The following is a 16,769-nucleotide window of genomic DNA, read 5'->3' on the forward strand; positions in this document are numbered from 1 at the left end:
CTTCTGGCACTCAAATTCCATGTGCTGTGGAAGACGAAGACATAAACAGTCAGTAGGTGGTTGAAAAATACCATAAACAGATTTTGGTACCTCATAAACATTCCCTATGTTATATTTTCTAATTTCTTCTTAATCTGGTAATAATTTACTTTTTCATAGTAATGCATTTTAACTAGAATCTGTGCTTCAGTTACATGACTAATAGTAGAAGTCAGCACATTATCATATGAGATACCTAAAGGTGGAATAACAAAAATATCAGACTCTAAAGGAAAACATTAGCTACAATTAAATCAAGTACATTATTTCTATTGGGTAGGTCCAATGATAAATTGTGGCAATCCATTTATAGACAATACAGCCAAAAATTCTTGTTCATGCCAGTGAAAGGCAGAATTACTCAATCAATTTTAGGATACTTGAAATCATCGAAAAGTAAAGTAAATATTTGAGTCAGTACTTAATTTGTTTAGGAACTTGCAGTGTTTACCTGCAAATATAGATGGACAGATGACACAGAGTGGAGGATAACTTCCTACATCGGTTTACATTAGATATTTCTGTGACTGAAATGTCTAAATTGATGTCTTTCATAACTAGATGGACATTAATGAATTTATGAACAAATAATAATATTCCACCATCCATCTGTTCTTGTCTTAAGCACTCAATGTTTTATTTTGTTTCAAAACTTTATTAAAAGACCAAAGTGCATTCACACAACTTATGTAAAATAGAGTTATGTATACATTGAATGCTACACCATATAAGGATAATAGTTTATTCTCAACATTTGCCATAGGAACGTAAGAGAATGTTCTCATTAAACATTAATAGCTTCACCTTATATAATCAGATGTATAGTTTATTATTAACATGTCCAAGAAAAGACAGGAGGAGTAAGAATAAGGTAAAAGGGCTGATGAACTCTAAAGATTCACTTGCTTTAATACATGTGTAGTTGGAGGGATAGATAGATAAGAACATTTGCACAGACGTGGCAGGTGTTGTGCGACTGGACTTCTTAAAGAAGAATGCCCTTAAAAAAAAAAATTAAATTAAAAACTGTCTCCCATTTCACGGACCAGCAGGAAATTTCTGCTGAACCAAAGTCAGTCCACGGACCGGCAGTTTAAAAACACTGTGCTAGACAATACCCAGTTGGTGACCAAGACAAATGGCTGCAGTAGGTGTAACATTTTGTCTTCATTGCAAAAATCTGTAGTAAAACCAATGCTCCTTTATTCTGATCCACATATAATATATAGGTGACATCTGATATTAATAAATGCATGATGTTGCAAAAAATAAGCAGGTTATTATTTTAAGTTGAGAAATTTTAGTTTCTAGTACTAATAGTCTGATAAATATGACACAAACTTTTATTTAAAAATAGTTTGTATATTACAGATTATACTGCTAAATACAACTATTAGAGATTCTGAGTTTTCTTTTGTAAATGGAATAATCAAAGGAAGCAATGTCCCCTTCTCTGAAAATCAATATAACAATAAATGCCTGTAACAAACATTATCTGTCATACCTGCAATAAATGTTAATATGTTGCTAAAGATCATGTGGTGTTCCTTCATCTGCTCTCCCATTTCTGCTGGCAAAAAAATAACTAAAATAAAGCATTACATTCAGAAAGTGATCAGCAAAATTTACTCAAGATTCCTGTATTTTGTATACTGAAACATTGTGGGTTGAGCAATACAGTAAATAATATTTTATTCACTTAAAAGTGAAAAATGATAATAGCTCTCTAATTCATTTATTCTCTTTCTCCAGTACTACTGGGGACAACACTATTCAATCCATGCATAAGTCTGTTGTTTTGATTTACCACAGTGACCTTTTTCACATTTATAAGCAGTTTCATTGGAGAGCTGTGAAAGATAAGACAAAATGTAGAAATGCTTTGCAAAAATCAATATACTTCACCAGCCATTCATAGCTGCCCTCTTGTAAATGTTTTAGTACATTCTGCATCTTGTGTTCTTCATATATATTACTAGAGATGTGTGTACCTCAAATCCATGGCAGACCAGTTGTCACACAATATATCCTCAAGATCTCCAGACATGCATGTTAACCAATGCATTATACGCATAATATATAACCATTTAGCATTACAGCACATTTTATTTATCTGATAACTGTGTGCCATTGAAGGAAGCCCATTTTTAATGCCCTGGGCCAGAGAAACAATGCTGCAATAAGACAAGCACTCAGAAAGACATACAATACAGACAGAGGCATGTTATCCATAATTACATTTAATGCTGAAGTTTAAATCATAGAAATAAAGACATTGAGCAATTATTACACAATGTTGAAAATTCACATTTACTTAGAAAGAGTAATATAGCAGGCCATTTGGTAAGTTTACAGAGGTACTTACAAAATATTAAAGCTTCAGAGTTGCACAGTAACTGCTCAGGTTATTCATTATATTTAAATCATTTACTTCAAGATTTTTTTTAATTTTTAAGTTAATTTCATTTACAATTTAATTTAATTTAATTGTGTTTAAAATTTGTTTTATATGCATTAGAATCATGGATTTGAGGACAATTTATTCTGATTCATTATCACTGAGGCATTTAGATCATGAATTGGATTTTATACATTCAGACAGTGTACACTTAACATGAGAAAAAAGCTGTTCTGATGCTTGCCATAACTTGATAATGACATGCATTACCAGTCCAGTCTTGATAAAGGCCTTCTCTCCCATTACTACTCCAAAGGGGAAGTCTTTCAGCTGCCTCACCTTGGGATATAAGGGGGTAATAATAACGACTAATTATTAACTTGTGTGCAGAAGAAGTCGGTATACGTTGTACAGTGTTGAATAACAGGATGGAAAGTAACTAGGTTCCCTGACAGTAACAGTCATCCCATCTGACTTCTATGGAGAGTTTCAGTCATACTCCCTCTGAACAGAAAAAAGAATATAAACCTGCACAGTTTGGTTGTTGGGGCTTGCAGAAGGCCAGTACTCAAGCAACATTGAAAAGTAATACTTATAAGAGTACGTTCTAATTTGGTATTCATTTTCTGACAGTAACAGCTTTCCTTCCTCTTCAGAAAAAAACATGGCTGCTTTGTAATAGGGTTTTAACTGTTTTATCATTAGACTTGAACAGATTAAATACACCAATTAACTCTTTATAGTGTGTCAAAAACATAAAAAATAAAGCACTTAATTAATTCATTATTTGTTAATCAATACATCTAGATGTCACAATTACTGTTTTATTAAAATAATCATGGTTTGATGTCCCAGGTTCTAACATACTAAGAATATAAAGACAACAATAAAGAGTAATTCTGTTTATTTAATTTGCAGTGATTTTGAAATGGAGGTTTGTTACTTTTCCTAAATAAACATGATTGTCTAAATGTACAAAGACAGGTATGAGTGTTGTAATGCGTTTTTCTTCTTGCTTCAGGAGCATGTTGTTCTGCAATTTAATTCATACTAAATACCTGTGGAGAGTTACTCCCCTAGCAACCTACATACATCATAGAATCTTAGGCCTTTTCAGGCAAGTATTAAAACTGTGCCAACAACATGTGCAATAAAAATGTTCAGAAAAAAAGTTTTTTTTCTTGTCAGTAGTAATCAGTACATGATTCTCATTTTTTTTCTTTTCTTTTCTTTTTGTCCTCATGCCATTTGCCTTTACTACCTTTGCACCCCAAGACATATATTACCCCAAATAAATCACAATTAAAGTAATGATTTTGGAAGTGCAATGCCCCATTACTTTTCATCTCATGTAAGTTATTCATCTTACTATATGCACATCACAGCAGCCATAGTTAAATACATTTTTATGTAACAATATTTACTGGATCCAGTAACAGATTGTGAGCTAAATAAGTCATAAATATACACCTTGTTGTTAGAAAAAAACCCTCACATGCTCAATAATAATCTATTGTAATTCTAATCAGATTTTAAAATGTACCAGTTCTCTTTTTTTTTTCCAACACTGGGTTAAAGGTAATATAAGTTGGAACAAAGAACATATTGTCATTACTCTGTCTCCATCAATGTTGATGTTGACGATAATGGAAATGTCTAACTATTCTTTCTTTTATTAACCTGTTCTCATTTTTGCCTCCTGTTTTTGTTATGCTACAACAACCTGCCTTTCTGAATAACACCTGTTCCTTATCTGTCTTTTTTATATTCTGCATAGTACACTTGAGATGTAATCCTAAGTTTAGGTGCACCAGGTTTATTCACAATGACAGCTCTTTCATTATGCAAGGTAAGAGGGGAATTTCATACTCCAAAGATTGGGTATGCTGACAGCATCATAGTCTCCTCATATGCAATCTTAGGGGGACCATCAGTATGCAGAAAGCCATATATCCCACAATTTTATGGCATTTCCTTACTTTTTTAATGTTCTTTTCTGAAACTTCTTGAAGGTACAGGGACAGCAAGATTATACTGGCCTGGGGAGGAAAGGCTCTTGGTTAGTCTGTATTCAGTAATTTCCCTAGGAATTGAACTTGCCTCACTATGGCCAGGTGAGACTTTGATAGGTTTAAAGAGTAGCCCAGGTCTTTGAACCATGCTAATTTGAAATGTACACCCTTCCTCTAGAGATGTTGCCTTACACAGGTAGTCATTTAAAAATGGTAGATATGAATGTCCTTGGTCCTACAATAAGCAATTCCGGCAATGAGGCACTTTGTGAATACCTTAGGCACAGCAGCAGCAGACAAGCCAAAGAGCAAGTAAATTACCTGATAGCCTCCCTGCCTCAAAACTTAGAAAACTTCTTTGCAGATTTGTTTGAGAATGGGAAATCAGGCATCCTTTATATCCAAGGTGACTAGAAAGGTCTAGGGAAACAGCTGAAACAAAAGCCTTTGCAGTGTAAGCATTTTGAATTTTGGTACATTTAAGAATCTGTTTAGTCTTGACAGACCCCGAATCAATATCCAGTTGGTTTCTTTCATTGGTACTTAAAAAAAGTTTGGAGTAATAATCTGCCCCAGTTTACCTTTGGTACTCTTTGTATAACTTAGATGGGACACTAATAAAGATGGGACCAACTGAATATGTTCCTTGGAACTGGTGCAATTCTTGATTAATTTAGGTTTGCTTAGGATTTGGAATTTGTGCCCCTGTTTCACTATGGTGAGGACCTACAGGTCCTGGATGATAGCCTCCACTCATTCACAAAGCATCTCAATTGGCAACATATTTTAATGGTTGGAGAACTGTATAGAAGAGGGCAGATGGGGTAGGAAGACTGATATTTTTAAGGGAGAGGAGGGGAAGGATGAGCTTAGCTGAGTTACTAGTTCTACTAGTTCCCAAGGCCCCAGTGGCACCCAGGCTTATCCCTTTGAAGTGCCTGACACTTTTGCTGTAACATACTCTACCTCCCTTTTGAGATATGTCCTTTTTCCTGTTTAAAGTAAGAAAGCCAGCCTTTTGAAGGTAATTCTGTCTTTTTTTTCAAAAGCTGGGAAGGAAAAAAGCTATTTTACAGACTGGATGTTTTTCCTTTCTTCTCCAGTCTTTTGAATACCTTTTTAGCTGGGGATCCAGACACAATATTTGTCTAATGGTGCATTCAGTAGATCAAGCTTCATATCTCCTGGCAGAGACTGGATCTTCAACCTTGCATGCTTCCTATGTACCATCCCACGGCACCTAGTGCATTCCAGCCACATTTTGTGAAGTGTTTGGTTACCTGAGCAATGAGTCAGCATAGCTCAATCATCTCCACTTGTAGGTCCTTGTACTTGATCTTTCTGCCTTAAACTTCAGTTAAGCTAAGAGGGATTCTTGAAACTTCAACATACAAGTCTGACAGCTAAGGACCCTGAAGGCCAGAGTAGCAGAGGTGTAAGCCTTGCCTGGATTTCAAAATTCATGAAATCTTGTGACAGCTGGAATCAGTCCAGTGATGTAACTGGGTAGCTGAGTGGTGCAAGGTACTACTTGGCCTCGGATATGGCAAACATGTAGACATCTATTTTGGCTTGGACATCTTTAGTCCCAGTAATACAAGGGTAGCTGCCTTAGAGGCCTCAGCTTGTGGACAAATGGCTGATAGCACTATTCAGTCTTTGCTTACCTCTTCAAGAACAAGTAGCTTTGAGACAGCGCCCTTCCCTTCACTAACAATGATATTTATTTCAGTTCCAGAAGCCCTTAGGGTGGCCCACTGACTAATAAAAAGTACTGTGGATTCAGCCTATGAGACAACAATATCCAACAGTGTAGCAACTTTCCAAAGGGGTTGCACCAGAGACCCTTGTAGTATGTGAAGCCACTGCAAACTCACCTCTAAGATATTGAAGTCATTGGTAATAAAAAAATCATTCTCCAAAAGACTGTTGATGGTCACCATTTACTTCTTCCTATGGTCTCCTCTAAGAGTTTAAGTTTTTAATAGTGGCTATCATGGGCCTTGGACTGTGGTGTGGTGAATTGTCCTTGGTATAAACAAGGCACAATGTGGACAGCTGTCTAAACAACAATAAAGGAAATCTTTGCCTGGCACTTTACACTCAAAGCAGTTATTCTAATTTACTATCAGATATCTATACCCAACAGTAAAGCAGATATAGAAAGGTATCTTCAATGGGACACTTACCTGGATTTCTGGAAGCAGGCCATCTCATGGCACTCATACAAGTATATACTTCAGAGCTGTGTCAAGAAAGATCTGGTGATGACATCAGCTGATATCCTTCTTATACCATTGACATGCTGATGTCTGAGTGGGATGGAACTACTTGAAGGTAGGAGGGAGAGGTATAATTCTGGAAGTTGAAGTGGGTGTTGGTTCAGTGCCAGACAAGCTATCATTTGTGTGAGACCCCCCCGCCTCCCCTCCTAGCTCCTTCTCTGCAGCAGATAATGGTTTTGTTAGAAATCATTGCTCATGGGAGCTCCTAATGTGTGCATGCTGCTTTGACCATCTTTCTGGTTTATGTGCTGTGTAAGTTACCAGACGTAGTTGTACAGGCAGTACCCTAACATTCCTGCCTGGATCAGTGGAGAGGTCACACTGCCTCCCTTCCCCTAGGGCAGAGGAACAAACAACAGCTGCTTACTTTCACTCTTCCCTGCCTCAGCACATCCAGTATCCAATCCACTAGTCAAACCTGGGTCGTTTGCACCCCAGTCAATGAGTTGTCATTCTATACCACCAGACTGAGGTTAAAATAGAGCTAGCTATTGTATATGAACATGATTTCAGAATACAATGCATGGCATAAAACATGTATTTTATTTTTTCCCTCATTCATTTCTTTTTATTTCTTGTCACTTTTAAAGTCTATGGTGCAACTGTTATTGTACAATGTCATTTAACTGCCTTGACTTTTGCCAGTGGCCCAGGTTATGGCTTTAAACTACAAGAAACCAAGTAAAACGGAAGGTGCAAAAAGTCACCAATAAACAGAAAAAGCACCAAAATCCAGGGACTGTGTCACAAACAGTTTAATAACAAAGCACGAACAATACACAGTAACGCTGAAATATTCCCCAACACGTTTTCATCCTTAACTTCATCAGATAAAGTCATATAAGTGAACTCATCTAATATATACCAAATATTCAGTAAAACACATCCAATAAAAAAACAGATCCAATCAAACAATTAAGCAAGTTTTAAAACAATACAAGCACCACTGTGATGAGATGTTGTATATAAAATTTGTAAAAGGTTTTGTAATTAGTAACCTCTTAATATTTAATAAACCATAAAACTAAATTTATATAATCATATTATAGCTTGGCTGACCTCAGTTTTAAAACTGGAACAAGAGAAATCATTTCATTCAAACCAGGTGTTCTGTTGGCTTCTAGTATAATTTGTCAGTACAGTTCTCTGTATTCCACCAATGTTTCCCAGTTCCCACCTCTAGGATCAACTAACACACTTCCAAGAACAAAGAATTTAAATGTGGCAGATTTACATACATTGGTATGTTTATATAGTGCATTATTATATGGCTTTAAACTATTTTGTGTCACTCCATCTACCAACTTCACAAATAAACAAACACATAAACAGAAAGCTTTACAAATATATGAATGTCTAGCAATAGCGTCCATTATAAAAGTGATCAAAAAATATGTTTGCTATATGGCTTAAAAATGCTTCTTTAATTCCATTATTACTTACAAAATTGTAGAATTACTTATTGTTATTGAAATCACAGACAAGTAATTTAGAAAATATATAGAACAGCATTTGCATTGCTGGCAAAAACAAAGGCTATGAAAATAACCTCTTGATAAAAGTGAAAACCCACCACCACAAGTATTAGAACTACTAGTAGAGATTCTCTGAGCATTCTAGAAGTAATGGAAGCAGTTGAATGAGACTGGATGCTGAAATTTCCAGGAGTAACATAAGTGTTGGAAATAGAATATGTTCCAGAAATATAGGTTCCAGAATTTTCAGAAGTACTGTAAATGTTAGGAGTAGTGGAAGTGAAAGAAATATGGGTTCTAGCATTTCCAGAGGTGGCATAACTAATGGGAGGAAAATATGCAGCAGATAAATGGGTTCTGGTATGCCATAACTATTAGGATTACAATATGAGACAGAAATTGTTAGTACTTGGTGAAGTTTTGTTATAGTACTTAATTAGGTATTCGGGATAAATCTGGTGTTTTTCAAAGATAACAAAGATAGAAGGATTGTGCATACTGTCTACACAACTGTCATACAAACGGTTTGCCTTCTCAGGATTGGATAGAGGAACCACGAACCAAAAATACCCTTCTAAAAACTGCCCAACCAGAACTCGAGCTACAAACATGAACCTGGAGCTTGATGTTGATGTTGAATAATCATTGGAATATGAAGCATCCCTTGCAAAATAACTTCCTGCAAAAAAAGAAACAAAAAAAAAGCATCTTTAACATATATGTACATTTGCTGATTTTTTTTATTAATTTAGCTTACATTTTCAGACCCTTACCAGTTGATCTTCTTCTTCTGGTTAGGGCAGTGACTATAATCTTTCTTCCTTTCTTAAACATATAATGCCACTGACCATGTCCTTTAAAACAGCTATGAATTCTCAAAGAGTACCACACCAGCATATTTAAAAGACAGAGCCTGCTACCATCACTATTAGGCTGTCAGCACTGATTCTGTCTTCTTCTGGCACAGGAACAAAGCATTTAATGAAAGAACAGGCCCAATGTACAGTCCTTACTGTGATGGAAATGTTCCTATTTCTTAGAAGATACCCTGCTGCACTGCAACCTGGATTTGATAGGTGATCTTCACCTACTGAAAAATCATCTCTTAAAAGCCTATATAATATGCAAACCATGATATCTGCATTTCTCTTGTGCTAGTATGGTGTTCCCAGTTTTTCCAAAAATGGCAGCCTGTAATTACCTGCATTCTTCTAGCGATACTATCAAAATAACTACTGCCTAAAAACAGACAGGTGCATTTATATTCAACACATATGTGATTGAGATAATCAAAATGACTGTATTACAAAGGGTAGTTACATGATATCAAGACCTACAAAGTGCAACACCAACACCAGAATCAGCCTGATGCCTACATCACTACCAAATGCCAGAACAGAATGGAGCCTCTACTTCACAAACTTCATAACAGGGAATTCAGTACTTGGGTCTTGTGTACTTCATAATGATATACACCTCTAGTAGAAAGACTTTGCTAGCTGCTTAAAAAGATACTTCTATACAATGAAAAATGTAATAAAAATAAAAAATGAAGGATCCAGGAATAAAACCACATGAAAGAAAAATGACAGGATGGACAAGAGGAATGGGAGACTGACAGATGACATGTTCAGCATGCTGGGCAGTGGTTCAGCTTTGAGGAAACAAAGGCGAATATGCCAAAAGGAGATGGAAATAGGCGGACTAGTATGGCAAGAAAGGGATCAGTGATGAGCTCAGTCTAAAGTATGAGATGGGAAAACATATGGAGGAGAAAGGCGGAAAACAAGTAGGCATGAGCAGCAGCTGTAAAAGGAGTACACACAGGAGGTGTGGTGTAAAAAAGGGAAGACAGAAAGTGGGAGATGCAGTCATAAAAGATATAATTAAGGCAAGATGGATGGGGGTGGCAGAATCCTGGGCAGTAGGGAGAAGATAAAAAGAAATGAGAAACATAGCAGAAGTATACATACAAATAATTTGACTTACACCATGGTTAGGCAGTGTTACTCTGCAATAAGAGGAGTCTGGGTATAAGACGGGGGAATTGCAAAGAGTGACACAGGACAGAACACTGCTGATGGCACAAAACATGGTCCAATGGCAACAAATGAGAAATGGAGGAACCTTGGTGTAGGTTGTTCAGGAATGACAGATAAGGGAAAAGATAAGGGGTAGAGTATCAGAGGCAGCTCCTGGTACTGGCTGCTGGGATGCCCCACACCACCCCCGGAATAGTAAAATCAGTAAAATAAAAAATAAACTGCACTATTTTTTATTTCACTTTTGCAGGTTTCTCCTTTTATAAAAGAAATTGGATCATTTAATTTGCTGTGCCATAGAATGCCTGTACTGGGAATAAGGAGATGACACCTTATTACTTCCTATGTTTTGTTGAAGAAAGAAAAATCACTTAAAAGTATATCATTGGGCTGCTGAATGAAGCAGTGAAGAGCCATTTCTAAGGGCTCAGACTGTCTCAGACAACTGAGGCAGTCTACATAGAAAGATACAAGAATTTAAGTGTGTGTGTATATGTATGTATGTATGTGTGTGAGTGTGCACTAGCAACTTTCTACGTAAATAAGGGCAGTGTATGTCCTTGATTTTGCTTCTTTGTTCTCATTTTATTTCTCCTTGATTCTGGGTCTGAGCAGTGAAGAAGTGTGTGCCTGTTTCAGGGAGAGGGGGTTGCAAAGGGTTGAAAAGTATATTTTGACAGCAGTGAGCTCAAAAGATACATTCTTGTGTGGCAGTATGTATTTATTCATTCATTCATCTGATCACAATGACTTCTGGAATGCACAGTCACGGTTATAGCAGGGGCTGTAATTGATCGTCACATCTGTGTGTATGTCTCTGTGTGCGCATGTATAACATATGTATGTTTGTATGCATGGCAGTAATAGATGCTCTCAACATTCTCTGATTTTTGCCTCATGTTTGGTTTGTTTCTTGTAATACATGTTTTTTTGGGCCCTGATTATATCCTAGGATGCCTAACAGCAAGAAACATGGCCTATCTGGACCACTAGACTCACTTACAGCATCCAGACAGGCTTTGTGTCAGGTGAATGGAGGACTGCAGCTGCATAGGTGCCGGAACCATAGAGCGAGGGGGAGGGAGTGCCCTCCCACTTTTACAGCTGCAAGACCTGTTTTAGGAACCAACAGAAATGCATGTGTCTCATGAATTTTAAACACAAACGTGAGCGGGAAGGGAATCACATCATTGCTGCCAGAGAGTCACCCACAGTAAGGACTGCCATGTATTTATGTTATGAAACTGCATCTAAGCGCTGTTGAGCTTGCTCTGTTACTGTTTGTCTAAACTGCTGCTGGGCTTGCTCCGTTACTGGTTGTTTATCTAAGCTGCTGCTGAGCTTGCTCCGTGTGTGTGTGTGTGTGTGTGTGTGTGTGTGTGTGTGTGTGTGTGTGTGTGTTTGTGTACCTGCTCACACATATATAGATACATATATGGCTATATATCACCAAATCTATAGTCAGGCAAACAAGAACAGAGGAAAAGTCTCCCAAAACAAAGATATTTGTACAGCTCTTCAGTCTGAAACCAGAGCAGCAGTGATTAACTATGGATAACGGTCACTGATGCACTGTTCCTTTGCTTCTTGTGATTCTGTCACTTGGTGATGATTGCTTTAAAATGACATCCAAACTGGAAACTTAGTACATAACTTAACAATACTGACTGAAGAGTTTAAGAAACTGTTGGGGTAGATGGTAAATACGTGTCTCATAATTTAACTAAACCAAATGGCTAGAGACTTGAGATGGATGGACCAGCCCATCTCATGGCAGAATCAGTGAAAGTAAGAGTGTGACACAGTTTCAGAAGATGTAACTAAAATACCCGATCTTCAACAAGAAGACGGACTGTGCTATTTCGTCAGACATTACTAGCTTTGACACCATTCTGCTTTGCTTCTGTCAAGGTGTTGTTTTACCCTAAAGTAGTATGCAGTGTCACAGACCTAGCAAACACTCCTAATTTCTCTGAACAATCCATTTTCTGTTAACACCACCCTCTTTCTACCTTTTTATTTCTTTCCCTCTCTCAACTCTCATTCTTAATTTATACCTGGTAGTGGCACTGCCTCAAAACAGTAATCTTTACCTATGCAGGGATCTGTAAAACAACTTGAACCTGTTGGGGTTTACATGCTCTACATTTAATGCAGCCTTTGACTTTTAGTCTATATAAAAACACAGTGGCAGCATTATCTGCATAGCTGCTAGTGTAGACACAGCTGTGACAGTTTCTTAGTTTGTGCAAGATCTCACAGATGACTTTGTGCTGACATGGGAAGTAATGGGGGAGTAATGGTTAGAGGAAAGGGGAAAGACAGGCCAATTATAATCTTTTTTATACAGCACATACCACACCCTACATCACCCAAAGCCACCCCACTCTAAGAAAAGTGTGTGTGTGTGTGTGTGTGTGTGTGTGTGTGTGTGTGTGTGTGTGTGTGTGAACCCTGAACCTTAGATACATATTCCTATCTTTCAATGGAAATACATGGTAACACAAAACACTATTTTAGCAACATTCTAAGATTATACAAGCAATACTTAAAATGTGTCCCTGGTTTTGACCCTCTGCCCCCACTCCAAATAAATGTTGGCTTTGTCCACATTTGTTTTGCTGTGAAATTAAGAGCTTTAGCTCTTCTCATGTGGATGGTGCAGTAGTAGTGTTGTTGCCTCCCAGAAAGAGGCTCGCTGGTTTGATTCTTGGCTGGGGTGCTTTCTGTATGTCCTCCCTGTGTTTGTGTGGGCTTCTTCTGGGTGCTCCAGTTTCCTCCCATGTTGCAAAGACATGCATCTAGAGCATTTCTCCCTGGGCCTCTGCTGAAAATTGGCTTTGTTCTAAGTTGGACTTTCCTGGTAAATAAATAAAAAAAATTTACAAGGAGCTGAGAGCTTCAAGAGAAGTTTAGTGCTGCTTATTCCAAGTTTGCTTGTATTGTTAGTAGCACAACAGGTAGTAGCCTTACTTTTGATGCAGAAGGCTGTGGGTTCTACTCCCACAGTATGCAGATGGATTGCTGATACTGTGCTGTGTTGTACTTTAAAGGGAGTGAATGCTGAAGTCCTGTGAATGTCCTCCTTTGAAGGAGTTACCTAGTAACTATGAACCTGTTATCAGTTTGCCATCCATTCCCTTTTGCAATATTACTAGCTTATCATTTTTAATGCAACATAGGCAATGTATTCTTCAAGGGCAACAGACACTTTATTTGTAGATGAAACAATGAAATATAAAGTTGTTTCCTAGCAGCAACCTCTTCATTAGTTAGAGATCCCTTTAATGTGGAATTATTTAGATGACTGACTTCTGCAGACATTTTGCATATTTACTGATATTGGTGTATTGTAATGACAGAAGTTTGAGTGGACTTTTATGGTTGAAATTTTCTGAAATGGGTAGTTTTGTCATTAGTTTACACATGTTGTTTCATTGCTTATTAGAAGACTGTTCAAAATTACAAATTTAAATCACATTCTAACAAGCCATGCTGTATTATACAAGGAATATAATTTAATACAATTGGGAAGGTGACTCAAAGAATGCATACATGTATGCATGGCCCTAAAAATGTGTAAGAAACCTATGGCTTGAAAACAGCCCAGAGGTAAGCTTAGTCCTCCACTGGTCAGATGCAAAATTAATGTGGGTTTTCATGCCATTTCAATGAATGTGAGTTTCAAGGTCAGAGAAGTTTACTGCTCCTGCTAAGTCTGTTTTCATTGCGAGACTGTATTGTTTGTTTAGCAGATGGTTCAGTGTCTGTCTGAAACTCAAGTGTAAAAAAAAAAAAAAGTAAAAGGAAATACCAAAGGGCTTTGGCCGACTAAGTCTGTGGTGACTACAAGCTAGGAGCAGTTATCAAATCCCCAAATGACTTAACCATCATGCAGGAAGGGTTGTCCCAAACAATAACTGGTGCCAGAATCATGAATTGAAACTAAACTCCAAAGAATACATTATCATATCCTTTGGGAAGTCATCTACTCCAGGGTACTGCCAAATTGACCATGCCCCCTGAGAAATGACCCAGTTGTTTGGCATTTGGGAACTTGTGTATACAGTGACTTAACTTTTGACCAACATGAGCCCAGAGTCATAAGAAAGTCTTTCTATATTGCACAGCTTATAAACAAATTGTGACTAGATCTAGAGATGTTATTGTCCCCCTTTACAAAGTCCTCATTACATCAATTATTTTATATAATACCCACTTTGGCATGTATCTGTCCAGACCCATGCAACAAGTGGAATACCCACATAGATACCTTACTAAAAGGATACAAGTCCTAAGCAATAGGTCTTGTATGAACCACCTCAAAGATTTATCACTATACTCAGTATGCTACAGAATGCTTAGAGGTGACGTGTCTGGCATAAAAGGCATCCTCGGACCTAATACAGATGGACCTACTGAACATCAGCAAGTCAAATTGCATCAGATATACTCAGTCCAGATATCTAAACTGAATGTTGTGAAGAGATGGATCTATATCACAGAGGATACTACTGTTCCAGAACAGAGTATCCATTCAAGTAAAACAAAGCTCATCCCTGCCCATATTCAATTAAAAGTTGGAGCTAAGGGCGAGTAATAGAAAATGTACTCCAGGATTGCACCTCGTGCCACTAATGGACAGAGGCAGTTTGTAAATGCTGAATCCCTTACATGGGCCCCTCAAATTATTTATGGTATGATCACAGTTATTCTCACTAGGGCTAATATACATTTATCAGCCATGGAATAGGTAAGACCAATCAGGAAATGTTAATTCAAGCACCAAAAGAGAATTGGCTAAGCTTAAAATGCCCTCCAAGTGAACCTATGTTGTGGTAGTACATAGTTTTTAAAAATCACCCTTTTTAGATCACTGAGTGGCCCTCTCACCCTCCATCCCCCCCAGTCTTCAACAGCTTCTGGCACCTATGTGCAGCTGTCATATGGGCCAACTACAGACCCATAAGTCTGACTATTCCCATAAGCAAAGCCATGGAAAGAATTATCATGGAAAAGATAAACAATGACATAGAAAACTTTCTGACAGTGACTCCAGCCCAGTTTAGTTTTGTCATGGTCATATCATGCCTACTCAGGCTGGTGGACATCTTTAAGAAGGTCAACAAAGTGATGGATGAGGGCAAAAAGGTGCATACTGCCTATCTTGAACTTGCCAGAACATTCAACATAAAACTCCACTCAGACATTGTAGACAAAATCTAGTTATATAACCACTAATTCACTTGCTGGATAGCCAGCTGGCTCAAAAAGAGGACACAAAAAGTTAGGACAGGGGAGTCTATCTCTACAAAAAGGACAGCCACTACCAGATTACCTCGTGGGTCAGTACTGGGTCTGTTTCTTTTGGTATCTACTTCTCATATGTCAAGACCAACATCAAGGGCATAAGGATGACCAAGCCTGCAGATGATGTCAAACTAGGTATTTATTTTATTTTATTTTATTTTACATTTGTTGACCGGGCTAGTCTAGCTGGATATATGTCCATTTTCAGTAGAGGCCCGGGGAGATAAGCTCCAAGGTTAAAATGAATTTACATTAAAGAAATACATGAAAATAACAGAGTAAAAGAAAGCATTATATCTGGTGACATAGTTATAAAGTGTAAAAATACAGTAAGTAGAACATAAATGGTAAAAATATTGTTACAAAAATATTGTTACAAGTGACATTCTGAGAGAATACTAGCATAATGTACAGTAATTGAGGATAAAGGAAAGTATGAAGAAAATAGCAGTTACGTGAGTACATGTAGTGGTATAACATGTGGAAAGAATATGTATAAAAAAACACACTTTTTTTTTTTTTTTTTTATATATATATATATAGATAGTAAGAAGGAAAAATAGATCAGTGGGTGTAAATATGAAGTAGATTTAGTGTTCTAAAGGTCTAGAATGTAGTCAGGTGTCAAGAGCTAGAGTTAGTCAGGATTAGTACAGGGGCACAGCCATTGTGATTTGAGGTAGAGCTTAAGTTTATTTTTAAAGAGAGATTTAGAGGGAAGAGTAGAGAGCTCAGAGGGAAGCAGGTTCCAGTGTTTTCCAACAGTGTTAGAGAAAAGGGAATCGCCAGCCTTGTTGTTTGCTTTGTCAATATTTACAAGAAGTTTGTGTGTGGATCTTAGGGACTTTAGGTTATGGTAGGGGTAAATAAGAGTAGATAGTATAGGTGTTTTGTCAGGTTGATATAGAATTTGATGGGCTATGGCTAGTTGATTAATTTTTAGTTGCTGCTGAAATTCAAGCTAGCCTAGTTGCTTTAGATTAGTACAGTGGTGGGTTCTGTAAGGGTTACCTGTAGCAAATCTGGCTCTGTTGTGGTAGGAGTGTTCTAATTTCAAAAGATTATTTTTTGATAAGTTAGTAAATATGGGTGAGGCATAGAGGAGGGGAGAGATAAGGTGGGAGTGGGCAATAGTTATCCTAGAATCTGGAGTGAGGAAAGGTTTGATTCTGTAAAGAGAGCCTATTTTTTTATTAATAGTTTTCAAA

At 37.3% G+C, this 16,769-nt stretch overlaps 1 protein-coding gene across 1 annotated transcript in view; it reads right to left on the bottom strand.

Moving 5' to 3' along the window:
* Positions 1 to 7,473: 7,473 nt before the first annotated feature.
* Positions 7,474 to 16,769, bottom strand: part of LOC122815573 (protein mono-ADP-ribosyltransferase PARP12-like) — a 1,647,737-nt gene continuing 1,638,441 nt past the window's right edge. The window contains exon 13 of the mRNA XM_044088182.1: positions 7,474 to 8,888. Within this exon, the coding sequence (XP_043944117.1) occupies positions 8,590 to 8,888 (299 nt within the window). The 3' untranslated portion in view covers positions 7,474 to 8,589. The remainder of the gene's footprint in view (positions 8,889 to 16,769) is intronic.

The sequence above is a fragment of the Protopterus annectens genome, chromosome 11.part0, assembly GCF_019279795.1.
Source record: "Protopterus annectens isolate FY-2018-M chromosome 11.part0, PAN1.0, whole genome shotgun sequence".
In the NCBI taxonomy this organism is placed as follows: Eukaryota; Metazoa; Chordata; order Ceratodontiformes; family Protopteridae; genus Protopterus; species Protopterus annectens.